This window comes from Gossypium raimondii, chromosome 9 (assembly GCF_025698545.1).
Source record: "Gossypium raimondii isolate GPD5lz chromosome 9, ASM2569854v1, whole genome shotgun sequence".
Classification (NCBI taxonomy): domain Eukaryota; kingdom Viridiplantae; phylum Streptophyta; class Magnoliopsida; order Malvales; family Malvaceae; genus Gossypium; species Gossypium raimondii.
In genome coordinates this window covers 38,887,552-38,906,889 of record NC_068573.1, presented here as the reverse complement: position 1 = coordinate 38,906,889, position 19,338 = coordinate 38,887,552, and the positions used below count along the sequence as shown (strand labels likewise).

The following is a 19,338-nucleotide window of genomic DNA, read 5'->3' as shown; positions in this document are numbered from 1 at the left end:
ATATGTGGATTGATATCATAATGAGGTGCGTATGAACAGTGTCATACTCGGTAGTACTTAATGGGATTCAAGGGGCAGAATTTAAGCCAACAAGAGGAATCAGACTAGGTGATCCATTGAGCCCATACTTATTTATCATATGTGCAGAAGGCTTCTCTAAGCTCATAAACAAAGTTAAAAGGGAAAGACAAATTGAAGGGGCTAAAGTGGGTAGAGGAGAGCTAACTATCACCCATCTTTTCTTTGCTGATGACAATATTTTATTTGGGAAAGTAACAATGGAAGCCGCAATGTCAATAAAGGCAGTAGTTAATAAATACGAAAGTATTTTTGGACAACTAGTGAATTTCGAGAAGTCATTGATCTACTTCAGCAAAAATGTACAAGACAACATTAAAGGGCAGATAGGGGGAGTTTTGGGGGTCCAAATTTCAAATAATCTAGAAAAATATATGGGTTTACCAACAATGGTAGGGCGGAGAAAGAAAGGTGTGTTCCTAGAACTAAAAGAAAGAATCATCCAAAAATCGAAGAATTGGAGTATCTATAATTTGTCCTTTGGTGGTAAAGAAGTTTTTATTAAATCAATTTTACAAGCACTTCCGATTTACGCCATGCAGTGTTTTAAGTTACCAGTATTGCTTTGTAAAGAATTAGAAAATCTGATGAATAAATTTTAGTGGCGCAATTTAAAAACTAATAAAGGCATTCATTGGTGTAGTTGGTCTGCGATGTGTAGTCCAGAAGCATTTGGAGGTATGGGGTTTAGGGATTTAACAATGTTTAATACGACCCTGTTGGCTAAACAGGGATGAAGACTAATCACCCAGCCTAACTATTTGTTTACGGACGTTATGAAATTAAAATACTATCTGCGTGATAAGTTTTTAAATGCAAGGTTAGGAGATTACCCCTCCTTTACCTGGTGCAGCATTTGGAACACACGAAGCTTACTTGAAGAAGGAACAGGTTGAATGATAGGGAATGGTGAATCAACAAACATCTGGAATGACTCTTGGTTACCCACCTATAACACCCCTAACCATTATTCGTTACCGGAACGGGGTTATAGAGCATTACCAAACTTTACGATTTAAATACGGACATTTCCGTTACACATATTAAGAGTCAATCATATAACACTCATATTGTCCCTCAGATGGCCTTCGAAGCCCAATATTCACCTTAGAAATGAATCGAGACTAAACCGGCTACTCAGGGAATTTTTCCCAAAATTTTAAAAATTTTCTTAGAAGCAGGGGTCACATGCCCGAGTATCTGCCCGTGTGAACAAAAATTGGTCATTTTAAGGCCATTTTTCTCACCCTTTTTGACATTAACCTGTACTCAACATTCACATACACCAATATATCCCAACCAAGCAATCAATACAAGTTAAAACATATTCTCAACATCACATAACATCACAAATATTTCATTTACTTATACCTACCTATTTAATTCATTTCATTGATTTATCAAATTCTACTACTAATTACATACATACAAACATTTAATATTCACAACTACAATTCAAACCATTTCATTACTAAACCAACCCCATACATGTCATATAAACCAAAATTTACATTGCAAAAACTACCGGAATAAACTAGATAGTGTAGCTTGATGTGTTGATCCGATCTTTCGACTACACGTTAATCTACATGAACATTAAACAACACGAGTAAGCTTAATGAAGCTTAGTAAGTTCAATAGGTTAAACATTGATCTTACCGAACTTAATATAATAAAATAAATTAAATTGTAAATAAATCATACATTTTTCCTTGTCAAATACAATATAATCAATAAACACACTTCCTTCATATCAATATCAATAATAATCTATAAATCTTTCAATTCAATCACATAAGTCTCTTACCATTTCTTATTAAATCGAAGAACGACTTACGGATATGAGTACATTGTTCTTTTTGTGCCATAGTCCAACTATGGTTTTAACATGCATTGTAACACCCCTTACCCGTATTCGACACCAAAATAGGGTACGAGGCATTACCGGAGTTTACTAATTAATTTTCAGACATTTCATTTTTATCTAGCATTCATATTTATAACCAATCAAAATCAATACATTAATGAGCTAACGTTAACCAATTTAACTTATACATGCCATTATAACCAGAATCAAATCATCCAAAATTACCGATAGAACCAATGGATACTGTGATATATCTCCAACAAGCTTCCAACTCAATTTAACTTCCGATAATCAGCTAAATGTATCAAATAATTATACATATTACCAATAATAATTTAATTCCAATAATAATACACACATATATATAATTTTCATTACCAAATAGCATTCACTTCAATTAAAATTATTACGAATATAACTCATTCGAGCTTACTGGACTAAATTGCGAAATACCAAAATTCGTGGATATTTTGGAAGTTTTCTATTTTCTCAAATTTTCACCCAATCTTGATCTAAATTAATATTTCATTCCATTTACTAATTTAAATAATAAAACAATTCATTTCATGCAATTTGGTCACTTTTTGACATTTTACAAATTTACCCTTAAAGTTTTACTTTTATTCAATTTAGTCCCTAGTCTAAAACGTGCAAGTTATCCATGCTAACTGAATATTCATATATATATTTTCCTCCTCCTCCTCTCCATTCCACATCCTTAATTTATAATACATGCTTATAAGTAACATTATCTATGATTTCACAATTTACTTGTAAATTTATTCAAAGTCATCCATTTGAGTCATAGCCACTAAATTATTTTTATCTTGAGCTACAGAACTCAAAATTAGGATCCTATAATTATAACTGAAACTAGACTCACATACCTTCTTACCATAAAATTTTCAGAATTTTTTGGTTCATCCAATAAGTACAGTTTATTCTTTAAAATCACCTTTGTTCTGCTGTCTGACAATTCCGACCCTTCTTCACTAAAAATTAATTATATCTTTGTTCAGAATTCAGATGATGTCCCCATTTGTTTCTATTGAAAATAGACTCATTAAGGATTTTAAAAATATAAATTGTAACCCATAAATATTTTTGTACAATTTTAATGATTTTTCCAAGTCAGAACAGGGGAACCCGAATTCATTCTAACATTGTCTCACAAAATTTATTATATCTCATAATTTACAATTCCATTACTTACACCGTTTCTTTTATGAGAAACTAGACTCAATAAGATTTAATTCCATATTTTATTCATACTCTAATTAGATTTTCATAATTTATGGTGATTTTTCAAAATGAGCCCACTTATTCTTGTCCAAAACCATTTTAGTGCAAGATGTTTATTACCATGTTTATAACACCCTTATTTTCTTTCTCTACACTATTTCTCATCACTTTCTCTTATTTTCTCTTCACTAACATATCAAGAACATAGGACCATATATACAAAAACTTTACATTAACATCATTTCCATGCTTTTTCAATAATATCAAACTTAAAAATATATTAAAATCTTGATGTACTTACCTTGTCATATTGATTTCAATCTTTAACTTGATTTTCTCTCTCCTCCAGCTTCTATTTCTTGAATCTAACTTGATATTCTAGCTCCCCATAGTCTCCTTGTCATCTTTCTCTCTTGATGGATATGAAAATTCTTTTGATTTCTAGATAAAAATGATGAATTTTTGGTGGAAGGACTAAATTGTAAAGAAAGTAAAACTTTCTTTCTTCTCTTCTCTTCTAACGTGAATTGCATGGAAAAGATGGTGGGTTTTTTTTTTATCCTTCTCATCTTTCTTTCCACATATATATATACTAAATATTAAAATAATAAAATAATAACATATCATTTAAAATCAAATCAAAATATTAATAAACTAATATTTATTTATTTATTTAATCTAAAATATCTCCAACATCATCATTATCTTCTAGATTTCTCTCTCTTCTAATTGACCATTTTGCCCTTCATGATCTTTTAAAATTCCATCTTGAGTCATCACTTAATTTGGTAAAATTGTGATTTAGTCCCTCAAACTTATTCACCTTTTTCAATTTGGTCCTAATCCATCCATTTTTCTTAGTTTCTAGATCATTCCACCCTTAAAATATTTACACCATTGGTCCTTCAACTTTTCATATTTACACTTTAACCTCTTAATTTTTGAGTATTTACTCTTGGGCAACAAAACTTTTCTCACTTTTACGATTTAATCCTTTCTTGAACTAATATGTCATAATAAACGACCCAATGTTGACATAACTCCAAAATTTCCCCTTTTTAACGCTTTATTTTTCTTATTTTATTATATCAAAGATAATATCTTACTGTAAAGATTTTCGGGGTATTACATGCATTGTCATGGCTCTGCCATGGTCTTACATTTGTAGTGCCACAACCCAGTTATGGTCTTATCATCAGAATGCCATAGCCCAGCTATGGTCTTACACATGTATCTATATTGTCATGGTCCAACCATGGTCTTACGTTCAATGTGCCATAACTCAGTTATGGTCTGTTCATTAAAATGCCAAAGCTCAGCTATGGTCTTACATTTAAACATTGCCATGGTCCAACCATGGTCTTATCCGTCAATTCATTCTTTTCCAGGGAACGATCGTACTCAATCCTGCGTTCTACTCGTTTTAAACATTCAATTCAATTTTTATACTTTTATAATAATCTTAATTTCAACAAAAAAATATGAATAAATATATTATACCATTCTTAAATTAACAAATAATCATGAAAGTTTAACCATATGAACTTACCTGGGTTGGATTGTAAAATTGGTAATAGTTTAAAGACTAATCGACTAATTTCCCTTTTTCTCGTTGATCTATGAGCTCTTGATCTAGAATATAAAATTTTTCATTCATTAGCATATATTTCAATTTCAGTCCACTTCACAGTTTATTCCCCTCAAATTTCTAAATTTCACAATTACCCTAACTTTTACTATTTTTGCAATTTAGTCCCTCACCAATTAACTCATCAAATGAGATAATTTTTCTCAATTAACACTTTATCTAAATAGTATAAGCTATTACACAGTCCTTAATAAATGGACTTTAATACCAAACCCTAAGATTTAATCTTTTTCGAATTTGGTTCTAAAATCAATTTCTACTAAAATTACTTGATAAAATCTTCATATAACAAAATTAAAACTTCAAATCCATGTTAATTCATCATAAACATCCAGAACTCATCAATGGTAACTTTCAAAATTACCCATAGAATTAAAAACTAATGAATTAGATAGTTGGACCTAATTGTAAAAGTCTTAAAAACATAAAAATTACAAGAAAAGAGCAAGAATTGAACTCACATGATGTAAAAATATGAAAAACCAGCTTAAAATACCTTCAATGGCATTTTTGGACTGAAAATTAGAAGAAGAATAGCCTCGAAAAGTTTAGAATTCAATTTATTTAAGTTAATTTCACAAAAATTACAATTTTGCCCTTTAATCACATGATTTTTGTTTTCTTTTCTGCTTATGCCGCCTCATGCCTTTATTTTAGGCATAATTTATCCTTAAGTCCTCCTTTGTTTACCATTTATGCTATTTAATCACTTTAGCAAGTTTTGTACCTTTTTCAATTTAGTTTAATTAATTAACTATCGAAACGATAAAATTTTCTAACGAAACTTTAATACTACCTTAATGACACTCTGTAAATATTTATAAAAATATGGGTTGCTCGGTTTATATAATCGAGGTACCGATACCTCGTTTTTAAAACCAATTAATCTAACAAATATGTCTAAAGCATAATTCACTAATTCATAAGCCTTTCTAAATTTACAATCAAGTCATAAACACTATATAATAAAATTTACAAGTTCACTTTTCAGACTTAGTGGTCTCGAACCACTATTTTTGACACCATTGAATATTGGGCTGTTACACCACCCTGATGATGGAAGAGTAAAGCATCAACACATAAATATCAACTGTTCAAAAGTAACAGATCTAATCAATAAAGACTCGTTTTCATGGAACTACGAGGCAATCTGGAACTTACTCGAAAGGGATCAAGCGGAGGTAGTTTTGTCTATTCCTTTGGTAAGCAGGACGCAGCTGGATGTTCTAATATGGCGAGGGAACAAATCAGGTGAATACGCAGCCGGATGTTCTAATATGGCGAGGGAACAAATCAGGCGAATACACAGTCCAAGTAAAATAAAAATACATCTGTGGAGAGTTGTCAACAATTTTCTTCCGACGCTCAGTACTCTTAAACTTCGAAGACTCAGGAACAATGTTGCATATCCAGTCTACTCAGTTGAAGAAGAAACAGTGGAACACCTTTTTCAAGATTGCGAATTCAAAAAACAGGTCTTGCAGGAAGTTGGGTTGGACACATCGCCCATAAATGCAAGTCACACATGGAAACAATGGTCAGCCTCTTTCTTCTACATGAATAATATTAAAGTATGTGCGACCATATAAATTTCTATTTGGGCAATATGGCATAATAGAAAAAGAATTTACCACGAAGGAAAAAAGAAAAAGGGTACAAGAGGTTGCTAATTTTATTAGAGCTTATTTGCGAGAGTTAGAGCAAGTAAACTCCTCAACAGAAACCAAAATCAATCCAAGAGAGGTATTTTGGATACCCCTCAAGGAAGAACAGGTCAAAGCCAATTTTGAAGCAGCGTTTTCACAACAAGACATGACAGCAACTGCGGGAGTTATTATAAGAAATCATGAAGGATTTGTAATGGGAGCATGTACTTGCCCATTTGGAAGAACAGGGGATCTGACCACTGCTGAAGCGAATGTGTATCTACAGGCTGCCATATTTGGGGAAGAAATGGGCTTTAAAGATCTAGTTTTTGAAGGTGATGCCCTTATAGTCATTAAAAAGCTTAAGTCAGATTCGGTGGATAGATCAGTGATTGGCAACATCATTAATGAAATCTAAAGAAAAAGACTCAGTTTTGTTACCTTATCCTTTGAATATACCCCTCGAAAGAAAAATGAAGCAGCGCATGCCATTGCAACTCGAGGATTCAACCTGGATAACCCATTATATTGGATTGAAGAAGTACAACGGAGATTGAACCTATCATCGTCAACAACCAAATAAGACTCTAGAATCTGTAAAAATAGGTCATTTTTGTCTGAGTCCATGGATGCAACACAAAAACGTCTGTCCTCAGCACCCTCTGATGAACTCAGATTTAGGAGAAATCTGGTAGAGCGCTTCAATAAGATTTTTTACAGTGATGAAAAGGCACAACCAGTATACTCCACTACAACAACTATAGATGCAAGAAGAGGAAATGTGATTTTGACTGACGATAGGATTTAGGCTTCCTTTAGTTTTTTTTTTGCTTAGGGCTTTAACAGAGGCATTTCAATTTCTTTTATTTTTCTTTTACTGTTAGGCAAACTCGAGGCACCGCCTCGGTTATCAATACTCTCTTGATAGCTATTAAACAACTGGTGTTTTCAGACCTTTGATTAGTGTACCACATATCCTCTTTTTAATGCATTTTGATTTTATTTAAAAAAATTAGACCTATAAACACTTCTAAATGAAACCCATATTCATTGTCAAGTTTTAATATATTCTAAGTGCTAAAAGATTTATATCTATACACATATATCCAATATATATGTATTTGTATATTATAGAAAGAGTATTTTTTAAAATTAATTAAGGATTTAGGTCATTTTTTCTCAAATTTAGAGATATAGGCTGATTTTGGAGAAAGAAAAAGAAAATGCATCCTGCAATAAGCGTTTTCTTCCTTCCAAATATTTTTTCTTTGTGTGCTAGGTGTTGGAGATTTGGAAAGAAAACTCTGTTTGTGTTTGAAGGAGACATTGTGATAGTTTTAAGGTATGTTTGAGTTCACGGTGATGCGATGACACTTGGAGATCTACATATTTCATTTGTCTTGTGGGGATAGATGTAACACCCCTTACCCGTATCTGTCGCCGGAATAGGATACGAGGTATTACCAGATTTTACTGATTTTTTTTTAAACTCAATATAACCCCTTTATAAATATCTAATCCTCCCTGCAAATTTTAAACCGAGACCAAGCCAACATAACCAATCCATTTCAACATATTTTCAAGATAGATTTATTGTATTCATAAGATAATCTCATCACATGCCAAAATCAAAATTTGGTAGCCATACCAATGACTAACTATACATTCATTCCACATTAACATCTACTTTACTAGCTTATACATGCCATTGATTTCCAAAATAAGTTTCTTTATGTACCGAGATCTTGAGGTTGATAGTGTGATGCGTCTCCGACCAAATCCGACCTCCGAGCTCTTAACACTACAAAACAGGGGAAAAAGAAACAGGATAAGTACTTTGTGCTTAGTAAGCTCATGTAACAAGAATTATACTTACCTAATATTTTCCATACAATGTAATAAACATTCATACACCCATTCCATACATTATTCCCCTATCATGCACAAACTTAACATTCAAATTAGTCCAATAATTTCCATGTATCAATAATTTATACCATGATTGATGAGCTCATCAATACCATGATTTCCATTTCCTTGTCATTTTTCCATATTTACCCCGTTGAACTACTTGGAATTTCGATGGATTTTCAGAGGTACACTTTAGTGTTCAATTTGGTCCGTCAATTCATATTTATAAAGCACATTTCCATTTCGGATAGCACACTCCAATGAACCTCATCCTTACATGGATTACCACCAAAGCTAAATCACAGTAATATAAACTCACAGTATTGTCGGGATTACCACCCAAAGCTAAATCCCAGCAATGACAATTACTCTAACGAGCTTGGATCCGAATTACCAGTCCAAAGCTAAATTGAGACCTAATTCGGATTACCCGTCTGGCTAAATCCATTTTCCACATATTCTTCAGAGGGCTATATCAGATAGGATCACCCGTCCGGGCTAGATCCTTTTTACCGTCAATTCCTTTTCAAAGATCTATCGAATTTTCCTTTCATTCAACTGGGATTTATTTTCTCTTTTCATCAAGAATATCAATACTTCATCAATTATCATACAATAAACATACAACTCATATTCACAACAATAACAAACATTTCAAGCATTTAAGAATATAATTCAAGTTACACGAACTTACCTCGATACTTGTTCGTAAATAAAAATCTACTAATCCCGAAAATTTTCTTTTCCTCGATCTAGCTTCGTATTTGAATTTTCCAGATCTAAATAAATAAATTTAATCATTAATCTAATACATTTCATGTTCATATGTAACATTCTCTAAAATTCCATTATTATTTATAGTGCATTCAAAGTTGTCTTACTGAGTCACAGTCACTAAATTTTTTATATCTTGAGCTACAGAACTCCAAATTAAGATCCGTTAATTTTCCCTGAAACTAGACTCACATATCTTATTACCATAAAATTTTCAGAATTTTTGGCCTAGTCAATAAGTACAGTTTATTCTTTAAAGTTTCCCCTGTTTCACTTGTTGACAGTTCCGACCCCTCTTCACTAAAAATTAATTATCTCATTGTACAGAATTCGGATGATGTTTCTGTTTGTTTCTTCTGAAAATATACTCATTAAGTATTCTAACCATATAAATTATAACTCATAATAATTTTTGTACAATTTTTAATGATTTTTCCAAAGTCAGAACAGGGGAACCCGAATTCATTCTGACCTTGTCTCACAAAACCTAATATCTCATGATTTACAATTCCATTGCTTACACCATTTCTTTTATAAGAAACTAGACTTAATAAGATTTAATTTCATATTTTATTCATTCTCTAATTCAATTTCTACAATTTTTGGTGATTTTTCACAGTTAACCTACTGCTGCTGTCCAAACTGTTTTAGTGCATGAGGTTAATTACCATTTTTCCCTAAACTTTCAATAAATGATAATTTCATCCTTGCTCAATTAACCTCTCAATTGAGCTGATTTTTCATAAATTAACACATTATTCCATCACTTAAAACTACTTTATAGCCTTTGGAAATCATAATTTTAGCATTAGACTTTAATTCCAAACTTTTTCACAATTAGGTCCTACAAATCAATTTCTATTGAAATCACCTAATAAAATCATCTCATAAACAAATTAAAGCTTCAATTTCATCCTATTTCATCATAAAATTCCAGCACATATTCATAGCAACTTTCCATTTCATTCATAAAATCAAAAGCTAATGAATTTAGTAATAGGACCTAGTTGTAAAAGTCTTAGAAACACAAAGATTACAAGAAAAAGGCAAGCATTAACTCACTTGGTGCAAAAATTATGAAAAACCAGCTTGAAGAAACCCTTGGGACGTTTTTGGCTGATGAGAATGCAGAAAATATGAAGAGAATTCTAGATATTCCACTTTAGTCCTAACTTTTAAAGCAATTTTTGCAATATTCCAATTTTACCCTTAATTCTTCAATTCTCCTGATTTTTCTCAACGTATGCCGCCCAAAATATCTTCTTTTGGGATTATTTCAATTTATGTCCCTCCTCATTTAACAATTGGGCTATTTAATCCTTCTAGTAACTTTTACACCTTTTCAATTTAGTCCTTTTTACGTAATTGACTATCCAAACATTAAAATTTTCTAACGAAATTTTTATACCATATTACTAATATTTCATAATTATTTATAAAATTATTTTTGACTCAGTTTTACGAGATCAAAGTCTCGATACCTTATTTTTACCCAATTTCTTCAATAATTTCTTTTTCTAACTAACCACTAAATCGGTAAAATTTTTCTATCGATATTTTCATATGATTTTCCTATCATATAAATATTCATGCAAAAATATTAAAATAAATTTATCTTTAAATCGGATTTGTGGTTACGAAACCACTATTCCGATAACTTTGAATTTGGGCCATTACAATAGAACCATTACCTTAGAAGATATTGCATTGCAACTCAGGCTCTCAATTGACAGTGGTTATACTTATACAATCACAGATTCAAGTATAACTAGGGCTCCAGGTGACCATGGTTATGCGGTCACGGGTTCAAGTTTCATGCCATCGGAAAAGAATGTTTTATAAACCTCATACATAAGTTTGAGATCATAATCATCGGGGAAAAAGGGGGCTTTCCAGTATAATCAACTTATTCTTTTTCTCCATCTCCATCAAAGTAGACATCATTGTTTGAAACGGGAGTCGAGGCGGCAGTTGCTGTTACAACTCGAGTTTCAGCTTTTTCTCCACCGTCACAATCATTCCTCTCCCTGAAAGTCTTCTTGCGCCCAACACTGTCACAGGTTATGGACAATAAGGTTAAAGATACTACCTTTGGTGGGGATGAAGAAAAATAATAAGTTGATTATACTGGAAAATCTCTTTGTTTTTCCCTATGATGGTCTCAAACTTATATATGAGATTTATAAAGCATCCTCTTTAGATATCATGAAATTTGAACCCATGACCACATAACTACCGTCAACTTAGGCCTGAGTTATACTTCAACCTGTGATCGTTTAACCACCGTCAACTGAGAGCCCTAGCTATACTTCAACCTGTGACTGTATAGTCATCATGAACTAGGAGCCTGAGTTGAAATGTGATGAGCTTCTAAGGTGATGGTTTTATCTGCACACGGTAGATGAAATGTGTGGGTCTTCGAGCGTCATTGCATTACCGTGAACTCAAACATACCTTAAAATTATCATAATGCCTACCTCAAACACAAACACAAATAAATCTTTCTCCTCAAATTTCCAACACTCAACACAAAAAAAAAAAAAATTTTAGAAACAAAAAACGTTTCCTACTAGACATATTTTATGTTTCTTTCCCCAAAATCGACTTATTTTTCTAAATTTGACAAAAAAATCTAAATCCATAATTAACTTTTAAATAAACCTTTTTCATCTAATTAACCCGAAAGTTTATATTTATTCTAAAAATAGTAAAACGTATTTCTAAATGTCAAAGCTCTGCGTGGATGCGGTGAACAATCCATAGCCGACAGCAGCCATACCGGCTTCTTGTCGCCACCTTATCTTATCTTGTCTTGGATTTACCTGTCTCTAATTGATTAAAATACTTAAACAAACATCCTAAGCCTTACATGTTTGCCATATGGCTGAAACGTGTAAGCAGTTCAATGATCCAAGGAGCATACGTGTCAGATTTACTTTTATACGTGGCAGCTGAGCAACTATCATTTGGGTCCTATTTAATGGCAAGAATTTTGGAGTTCGAGCATCAACTTCATCAGCAAGCAAATATACCCTAAAAACCCTTTCACTAAATATTGAAGATGCAGTCAATGAAGGATGCTGCTGCCTCTGCTAAGGCCGGCATGGAGAAGGCCAAGGCCTCCATGCAGGAAAAGGTTAATATCTTTGTTACCCTTTCAACTAAAGGCATTATATTTGTTGATATGTATTTTGAGAATTTATTGAAATGGATGATGTGTTTAGGTGGACCAAATGAAGACAAGGGACCCTAATGAGAAAGAGATGGCGAGGGAAAGGAAAGAAGAGAGACAAGAAGATGCAGAGCTGAGGAAACAAGAGGCCCGCCATCATAACGCCACGGCTGGCCATGCTGGTGGTGGTGGTATTGGTGGTACTGGCTACACCACAGCTGGGTACAACAGAGGGGATACTGGTGGCTATGGCGGTACCGGTGGACATGACAACCGTGGGTACCCCACCGCAGGTAGTGGGTATGATACAGGCAGGCAAGATGACCTCAGCAGTGTGGGGTTTGGCGGAGATACAGGGGGTGCTTACGGTACAACGGGAAACCAAGACTTCCCAAGTGCGGCGCCTAACAATGCTGGGACTAGAAGGAGCACCCGCGGAGGTACCCAGGATGATCCTTATTATCGATCCTATTAAATGAAAGGAGCGACTTTTTGTGCTCTGCTACTGCCTTGAGTCTGTGTTTGTTGTTTGTTTGCTTCTACTTTTTTCTTTTTCAAGTTCGTACTGTTGTACCTTATAAAGAAAGGTTTGGTCCTGTTGTAATGTTCAGTGTTAGCCAGGGCAGTTCTATAAATCAATAAAAGTTGGGAATAATTAGAGAAAACCTTTTTATATTCAAGACATCTTGTAGTTATGACATGAGAAAAAGCAGATGGCACATATCTGGTGACTAAATGTAAACGTATAACCCGTACCTTATACTTTGTTGCGTTACAATTGGAAATATAAAAAAAAAAAATTAAAACTATAAAATTAATTTGAATTAACTTATTGTTTCATCATAATGAAAATAATGTCACTGATGGGTACATTTACTAGTTTAATATTGATTCTTTTACATTTAATTTCTAACTTGATAAAACTCCATTGATATGACAATTTTCTAGGAATAAATGAAACTAATATAATTGTCAACGATGGAAATTAAAAGTTACTTTAGAGAATTATAATTTTCTAGATACAAATTTTTAAAAATATTAATTATTAATATGATAAGAATAATTTTAAGTAAGTAATAAAAATTAAAACAAAACCATTCCTTTCTTTAATATTTAACTATTCTTATTATCATTTTTGGTCTTTGACCGAGTTTGTCATTTAGACGATTCCTTCTATCTATATATTTTATAATAATTTTAATTCCACTTATAATTGAAGCTATGAAACAGGCAATATATTAATTAGTTTTGTTTTCTTATGTTATATTAAGTTCATGATAATATGAGATATATCTTTAGAACAACAAATACTCTCTTAACTATATTTTAACTTAAAGAGTTATTGAGCTATTTACCGTGTTTGTTCTCACAAATGGTATATGGTGCAACAAATATTTTTATTTAACATAATTAGTATTGATCTTAAAATATTTGAGTTCACAATTAAAATTATTTGTAGTTTTAGTTATAACGAAGAAAAACACATTTTAGGTTATATTTTTATAATATGTAAATTAAGTTAAAATAATGTATAATTTTATAAAAAAAGATTTTGTAAGTTGTCCGAATTTTTATTATAGATAATATTTTTTGTCATAATTTTAGAATTTTTTATGTTGATATTGAAAACACTATAAATTTTTTTATGATATGCATATTGTTTTTATAATATATTCATACTTGATTATAATTTTTTTATAAATTAATATAGTAGAAACTTTTGTAACATGTAAATCATCTTTTATAATAAATTTTTTATTATAGCTTTAGAGATTTTGTAAGATTTAAACAGTATAATAATTTGTTATAAATTTATAAAATATATAAAATATTCTTATAATATAATATTTTAAGATTTATAATATAAATTTTTTATAATAATATTTATGTTACACATTCATGTTTAAAAATATCTCTATAACCTATATAAAAATATTTTTAAAAATTAAATTAGGGTATAGTTACTTATGAATTACTCCAATTCTTGTTTTTCCTTAAAAATTAAAAAGTGTAATTGAGACTTTAAATACAATCAATTTAGTGAGGAATTGTAACGGTTATTGAAACATGTCACCTTTGTAATTATTTATTATAGTCAAGTCCAATTACCTGTTGATACCATATATAAAAATCCAAGTTTGTGGAGTGTTTGTATTATTGTAAATAAATGTGGTCTCTTCATCCTTGTAATTATCCCAAAATTTGTCATTTTCTTCATAGGGTGAATTTCCTCTTTTTTATTTGTAATTTTCATTTGTATGTTTTGCAGTGAAATATAATTGTATTGTACGAGTATATAGGCACAAGTTGTCTAACCTCGTCAAAATTTTAATGTTCTTTATTATTTTAATATTTTGTAGGGTATATTTGTAGTGATATATTGTGATATTAAATTACATTGGAGGTAAATTTTGTCCAGGAAGTTGGGTTTTAAACGGGACTATTTGTGACCCCTCTAATATTTCCTGAGAATTTAACCTAATGTGATTTTTGAGTATAATAAATTACTCTTTTACCTTATTCGCACAATGAGTCGTATTAGAGTCAAAGATTATTCGAACTATGCTCTGTGGTTGCGGTTTAAACTAGTCTTCCATATCAGAAAAAATTTTCTTGGGCATATTGAAAGATTATAGTTGAAAAGAGGTTCAACATCATCCATGTGGACGAGGTCGACAGTGGCAAATACGATAATGGCAGTAGAGATCTTTGGTAGCATAGGCCGATGAATATGGATGAGATCTTCAAATATGAAAATTTGGCTTTGGTGTTGTCGAGGTCACTTCTTGAGGAGTTTGAATTCCATGAAATAACACTACTTCACGAATTTGAATTTTGAGTTAATCAAATTGAGCTATTTCGAATCGTACTTCAAATACAATCTTAACAAAATTTTACGAAAAATGGGTTTACACGTCTATGTGGCACATATGGCCTAATTAGCCTAGCCCGTGTTGCGCACATGGCCTAACTAGCTCAGCTTGTGTGGCACACATAGTTGTGTTGCATCAACAATTTATTTTTTGTGTAATACCCTGAATAATTTAAGTCTGTTTTTATGAAATTTTGGCATAAATGTGTATTTGCTTCAATGGTTATGTGTTCTAGGTGTGTTTGAGAGATCTTAGGTTCAAGTTCCTTTTTTAGAAAATTTTGTTATTTTTATTCCTAGCCTCATCCCTAATGGGTGTGCTTTTGTAACATTGTTTGTAAACTCATATTTGAATGAGCCTGTTAGTTCGGGTGGTAAAGAGTTAGCTAGTTGGAGGTCTGGTGTTCAAATCCTATCATGAGTATGAGTGATTTTTTTTTGTTTCAATTAGTTGAGAGAGAGTTTGGATGGGATTGAAAGTTTGAGTGAGTGGGTAGTTGAGATTGAGTTGTTAGTCGGGAGCTAGAATTTATTTGAGTTTGTTTTTATTTTTGCAGTTTTTCTAAAAAAAACAATTTTCTCTCTCTCCTCTCATTTCTCTATGATGTTCTTTTCTGTGTCTCTTCCCTATCAGAAGTTTCTTCTTTTTTTCTTTCTTATTCTGTAAATCTTTTGTTCCAAATCAATGTGATACGAATCCTTGGTCTCTCCGTATGTTTAGGTAAGCGAAGGGGGTGAGTTCTTGCTCGTTTTAGTGGCAACGGTTTGTGATAATCTTTGTTGATGTTACTATTCATAGTTTGATTTTTGGGTTTTGGCAGCAATGAATCATGAAGAACGAGATTCTCCTCTCGCAGAATCGTAGTCGAATTGTTCAAGGTAGTGGGTAAGTGATGAACACTTGAATTGAACCATTGTTGGTTTCTTTGGTTTAGTTTAATTGAGAATTAAAACTGATTTTGGGAGTTTGTTATGTCGATTTTAGGTTCTGGTGGTCTCAGGAGTATTTTGCATCAAAACTGAACCAGGTGTGTACTCCTAACATGAAAAATTGAACTTCGACAAAAGTTAAAAATAGAGTTTGTTGACGCCACACGGGCGTGTGGTCGATTGTGTGTGAGATACGACTGTGTGACTGTGTGACAGTGTGAGTGTGGCCGTGTGGCCACACGGGCTAGGCCAGATTGGGCGTGTGAGCCCATACGGGCATGCCATATAGGCGTGTGGGTTTTGGGTCATGTCGTGTGGGCCACACGGATAAGGCCAATCTGGGCATGTGGGCTCACACGGGCATGTGGGCTCACACTGGCATATGGACTTAAATTTCTAAAAAAATTTCTAGGGTCACACGAGTCTCTCCGTCTAAAAATAAACGGTTAATTTTAAAGAACAACTTAAATCGGTTTCAATAATGTATATGTATAAACAAATATGTTATAATACCTGGACGATTTATCAAATTACTAAACATGATTTTATCGAAGTATTGTCAGTTTCAAAACCCTACATCGTAACACTCCCAGATTCGACTATAACGTCTAGGCTGTGTTTGGGGTGTTATATTTTGGCTTTGCGTCGGTTGTCTTTTTTTAAGTTTTTCGTTGCACGTCTGGTCGTGTTTCGATGCAAACACGATAGCGAGGATTCCAGCACCTACAGCTGAAATTTACTTAGTGAATTAGCAAACGAAACGAGAATCAATTAAAAGGAAACGACCCCTGTTTCCTAAAATTTTAACCAAAACAATAGGCTATTCGGTTCTAACAACCACAACAGCCCCTAATTGTTGTTCGATAACTTACCCCTAAACTAACAATAGCTTCCAACAGATTTTAGATCGCTGAAGGATTAGTCGTCTCGCAAACTTTACATAGAAAACAACACGATTAACAAATGAGGTTCATAGTACATTAAAATGTCAATTGTGCATGAGAAAACTAACTAAACCTTATCATCATAAAAAAAACAATACATAGGCCGATATTTAATTGCGATCAATCTCTTTCAAATACCATGCAACCGATTGCACCAAGAACGACAGCACAAAAACAAAAAAAATGGCAACTGGAACAAATAGAAAACAAAAAAAGGAACGGAGAAAAGGGGAAAATTAACAAAAAAAAAAAAACTAACACAAGAGGAAGACTGAAAAAATGAGAAGTTGAACGTGAGATTGGGAGTGGGAGAGAAACATGAGACTGGGGAGAGTATTTCTCAAAAATAAAATGAAATAAAGTTTAAAAATAAAATCTTAAACTACCAGATTTTTTGCTAATTAACCCAAACACTAACCACATGAGCGACATATTTAGGGAGAACCAAAAATAATTTTTGCTTTGCACGTAAAAGATTCAAAGACAAGACCTTAAGGTAAGATGAAGTCTTACCACTGAATCAACATACTCATTCTTGACATCATTTGAGCGAAAATAATTTTTAAACAAAATGTTCAAAGCTAGGGGTTGGGGCAAAAATAGCAAAAAATCAAGGAAAATGATTTAAGCCCAGAACTTCTCACACACAACCACACACTTAACCATGACCCAAAATAAATCACTTGTCAAGTTTTAGGCCCGAGGCCAAAAGCCCACCCATGCTGATCTGAGCCCAAGAAAGCTTGAGCCTATAACAGACTTTAGGGGTGAGCAAAACTTAATTTGATTCGAAAAAATAGAAAAAGATTTTAAATTTTGAGTTAATCGAATTGAGTTATTTGATTTTTTTCAAGTCTAATTGAATAGGTATTTCGAATTTCGAGTTTGAGCCGAGTTGAATTTTACAATTCAAATAACTCAAATAACAGATTGGTGTAAATACCGTTTGGTCCTTGCCAATTTTAAATAAGCAAATTGGTCTCTCTCTCAACAAAAGTTACAGAAAAATTTAAAATAATTTTTAAAATTCAAAATATTTGTAAAAATTTCAAAATTTATATTTTTAAAAAATTATAAAATTAAAAAAAATTCTAAAGAATATGTAAAGAAATTTAACATTTTAAAACTTTTCTAAGATAATAATTTTGGGACCTAAATAAGTTAATTAATGATTCAAGTTTATCATACTAAAGTATCTTCTTCTTTTTTCTTCTTATTTTGCTTTGAAAAAGTTTTCAAATATATATCGTTTCAAATTTATTTGGTCTAAAATAAAATTAGTTATCTTGCAATAAAATTTTAATTCAACATGTTTAAATTTTAATTTAACTCGAATAATATTACTCAATTCGGTTCGACTTGAATTTCATTCCACTTGACTTGATTCGAAAAAATTTCAAATCCAGTTAGGATGATAAAATAGGACTCCTCAACTTGATTAACTCGAAAGTTTTTCACTTGATTCGATTGAACGCTCACCCCTAACAGATTTGCTTGAATTGGCTCGATCTGGTTTATTTTAATACCTAACTATAATAGATTATATACTATTATATAATATAATAACATAATATAATATATAACTATGATTAAAACTATTAATACGTATATAACTATTATTATATTATAGATTATAATAGAAGATATAATATTATATAATATTTTAATTATTAATGCATATATATAAGCTATGAATACATATATGATATGCGATAGCATTGTATAATGTAGTAGAAGGGTTAACTTTCAAATATCTGAACAATATAGGGACTTAGAGTATATCTCAACGAATATAATAAAAAATAATATTTAATAATTAATATATTATGTATTACAATAATAATACATGATATAATTTTACATAATATAATAATATAATTTTAAAACTATGAATACATATATAACTATTAATTGGTCCAAAATCAAAATCGAATTTACAAACTGATTTGCTTGAATTGGATCAATTTGGTCGATTAAGTTGATTTTAATCGCTAACTATAATAGATGATATACTATTACATGATATATTAATATGATTATAACTATGACTAAAACTAATAATACACATACATACATATATATGCAACTGTTATTATATTATAGATTATAATTAAAGTTATAATATTAGGTAATATCATAATCTTTAAGCATTAATGTATATATAAAAAATATTAATTTGTTATATGTTGAGAGGTGATGTTATATAATATAGTAGGAGGTAGAGTTCTCCATGAGCCGAGCTGGGCTGAGACCC

General features: G+C 31.7%; 1 protein-coding gene across 1 annotated transcript; it reads left to right on the top strand.

Moving 5' to 3' along the window:
• Positions 1-12,173: 12,173 nt before the first annotated feature.
• Positions 12,174-13,018, top strand: LOC105799547 (late embryogenesis abundant protein D-113). The gene is made up of 2 exons (XM_012630177.2): positions 12,174-12,302; positions 12,391-13,018. Exons 1-2 carry the CDS (start codon positions 12,228-12,230, stop codon positions 12,811-12,813), a joined length of 498 nt encoding a protein of 165 aa, XP_012485631.1. The 5' UTR covers positions 12,174-12,227; the 3' UTR covers positions 12,814-13,018.
• Positions 13,019-19,338: the final 6,320 nt, after the last annotated feature.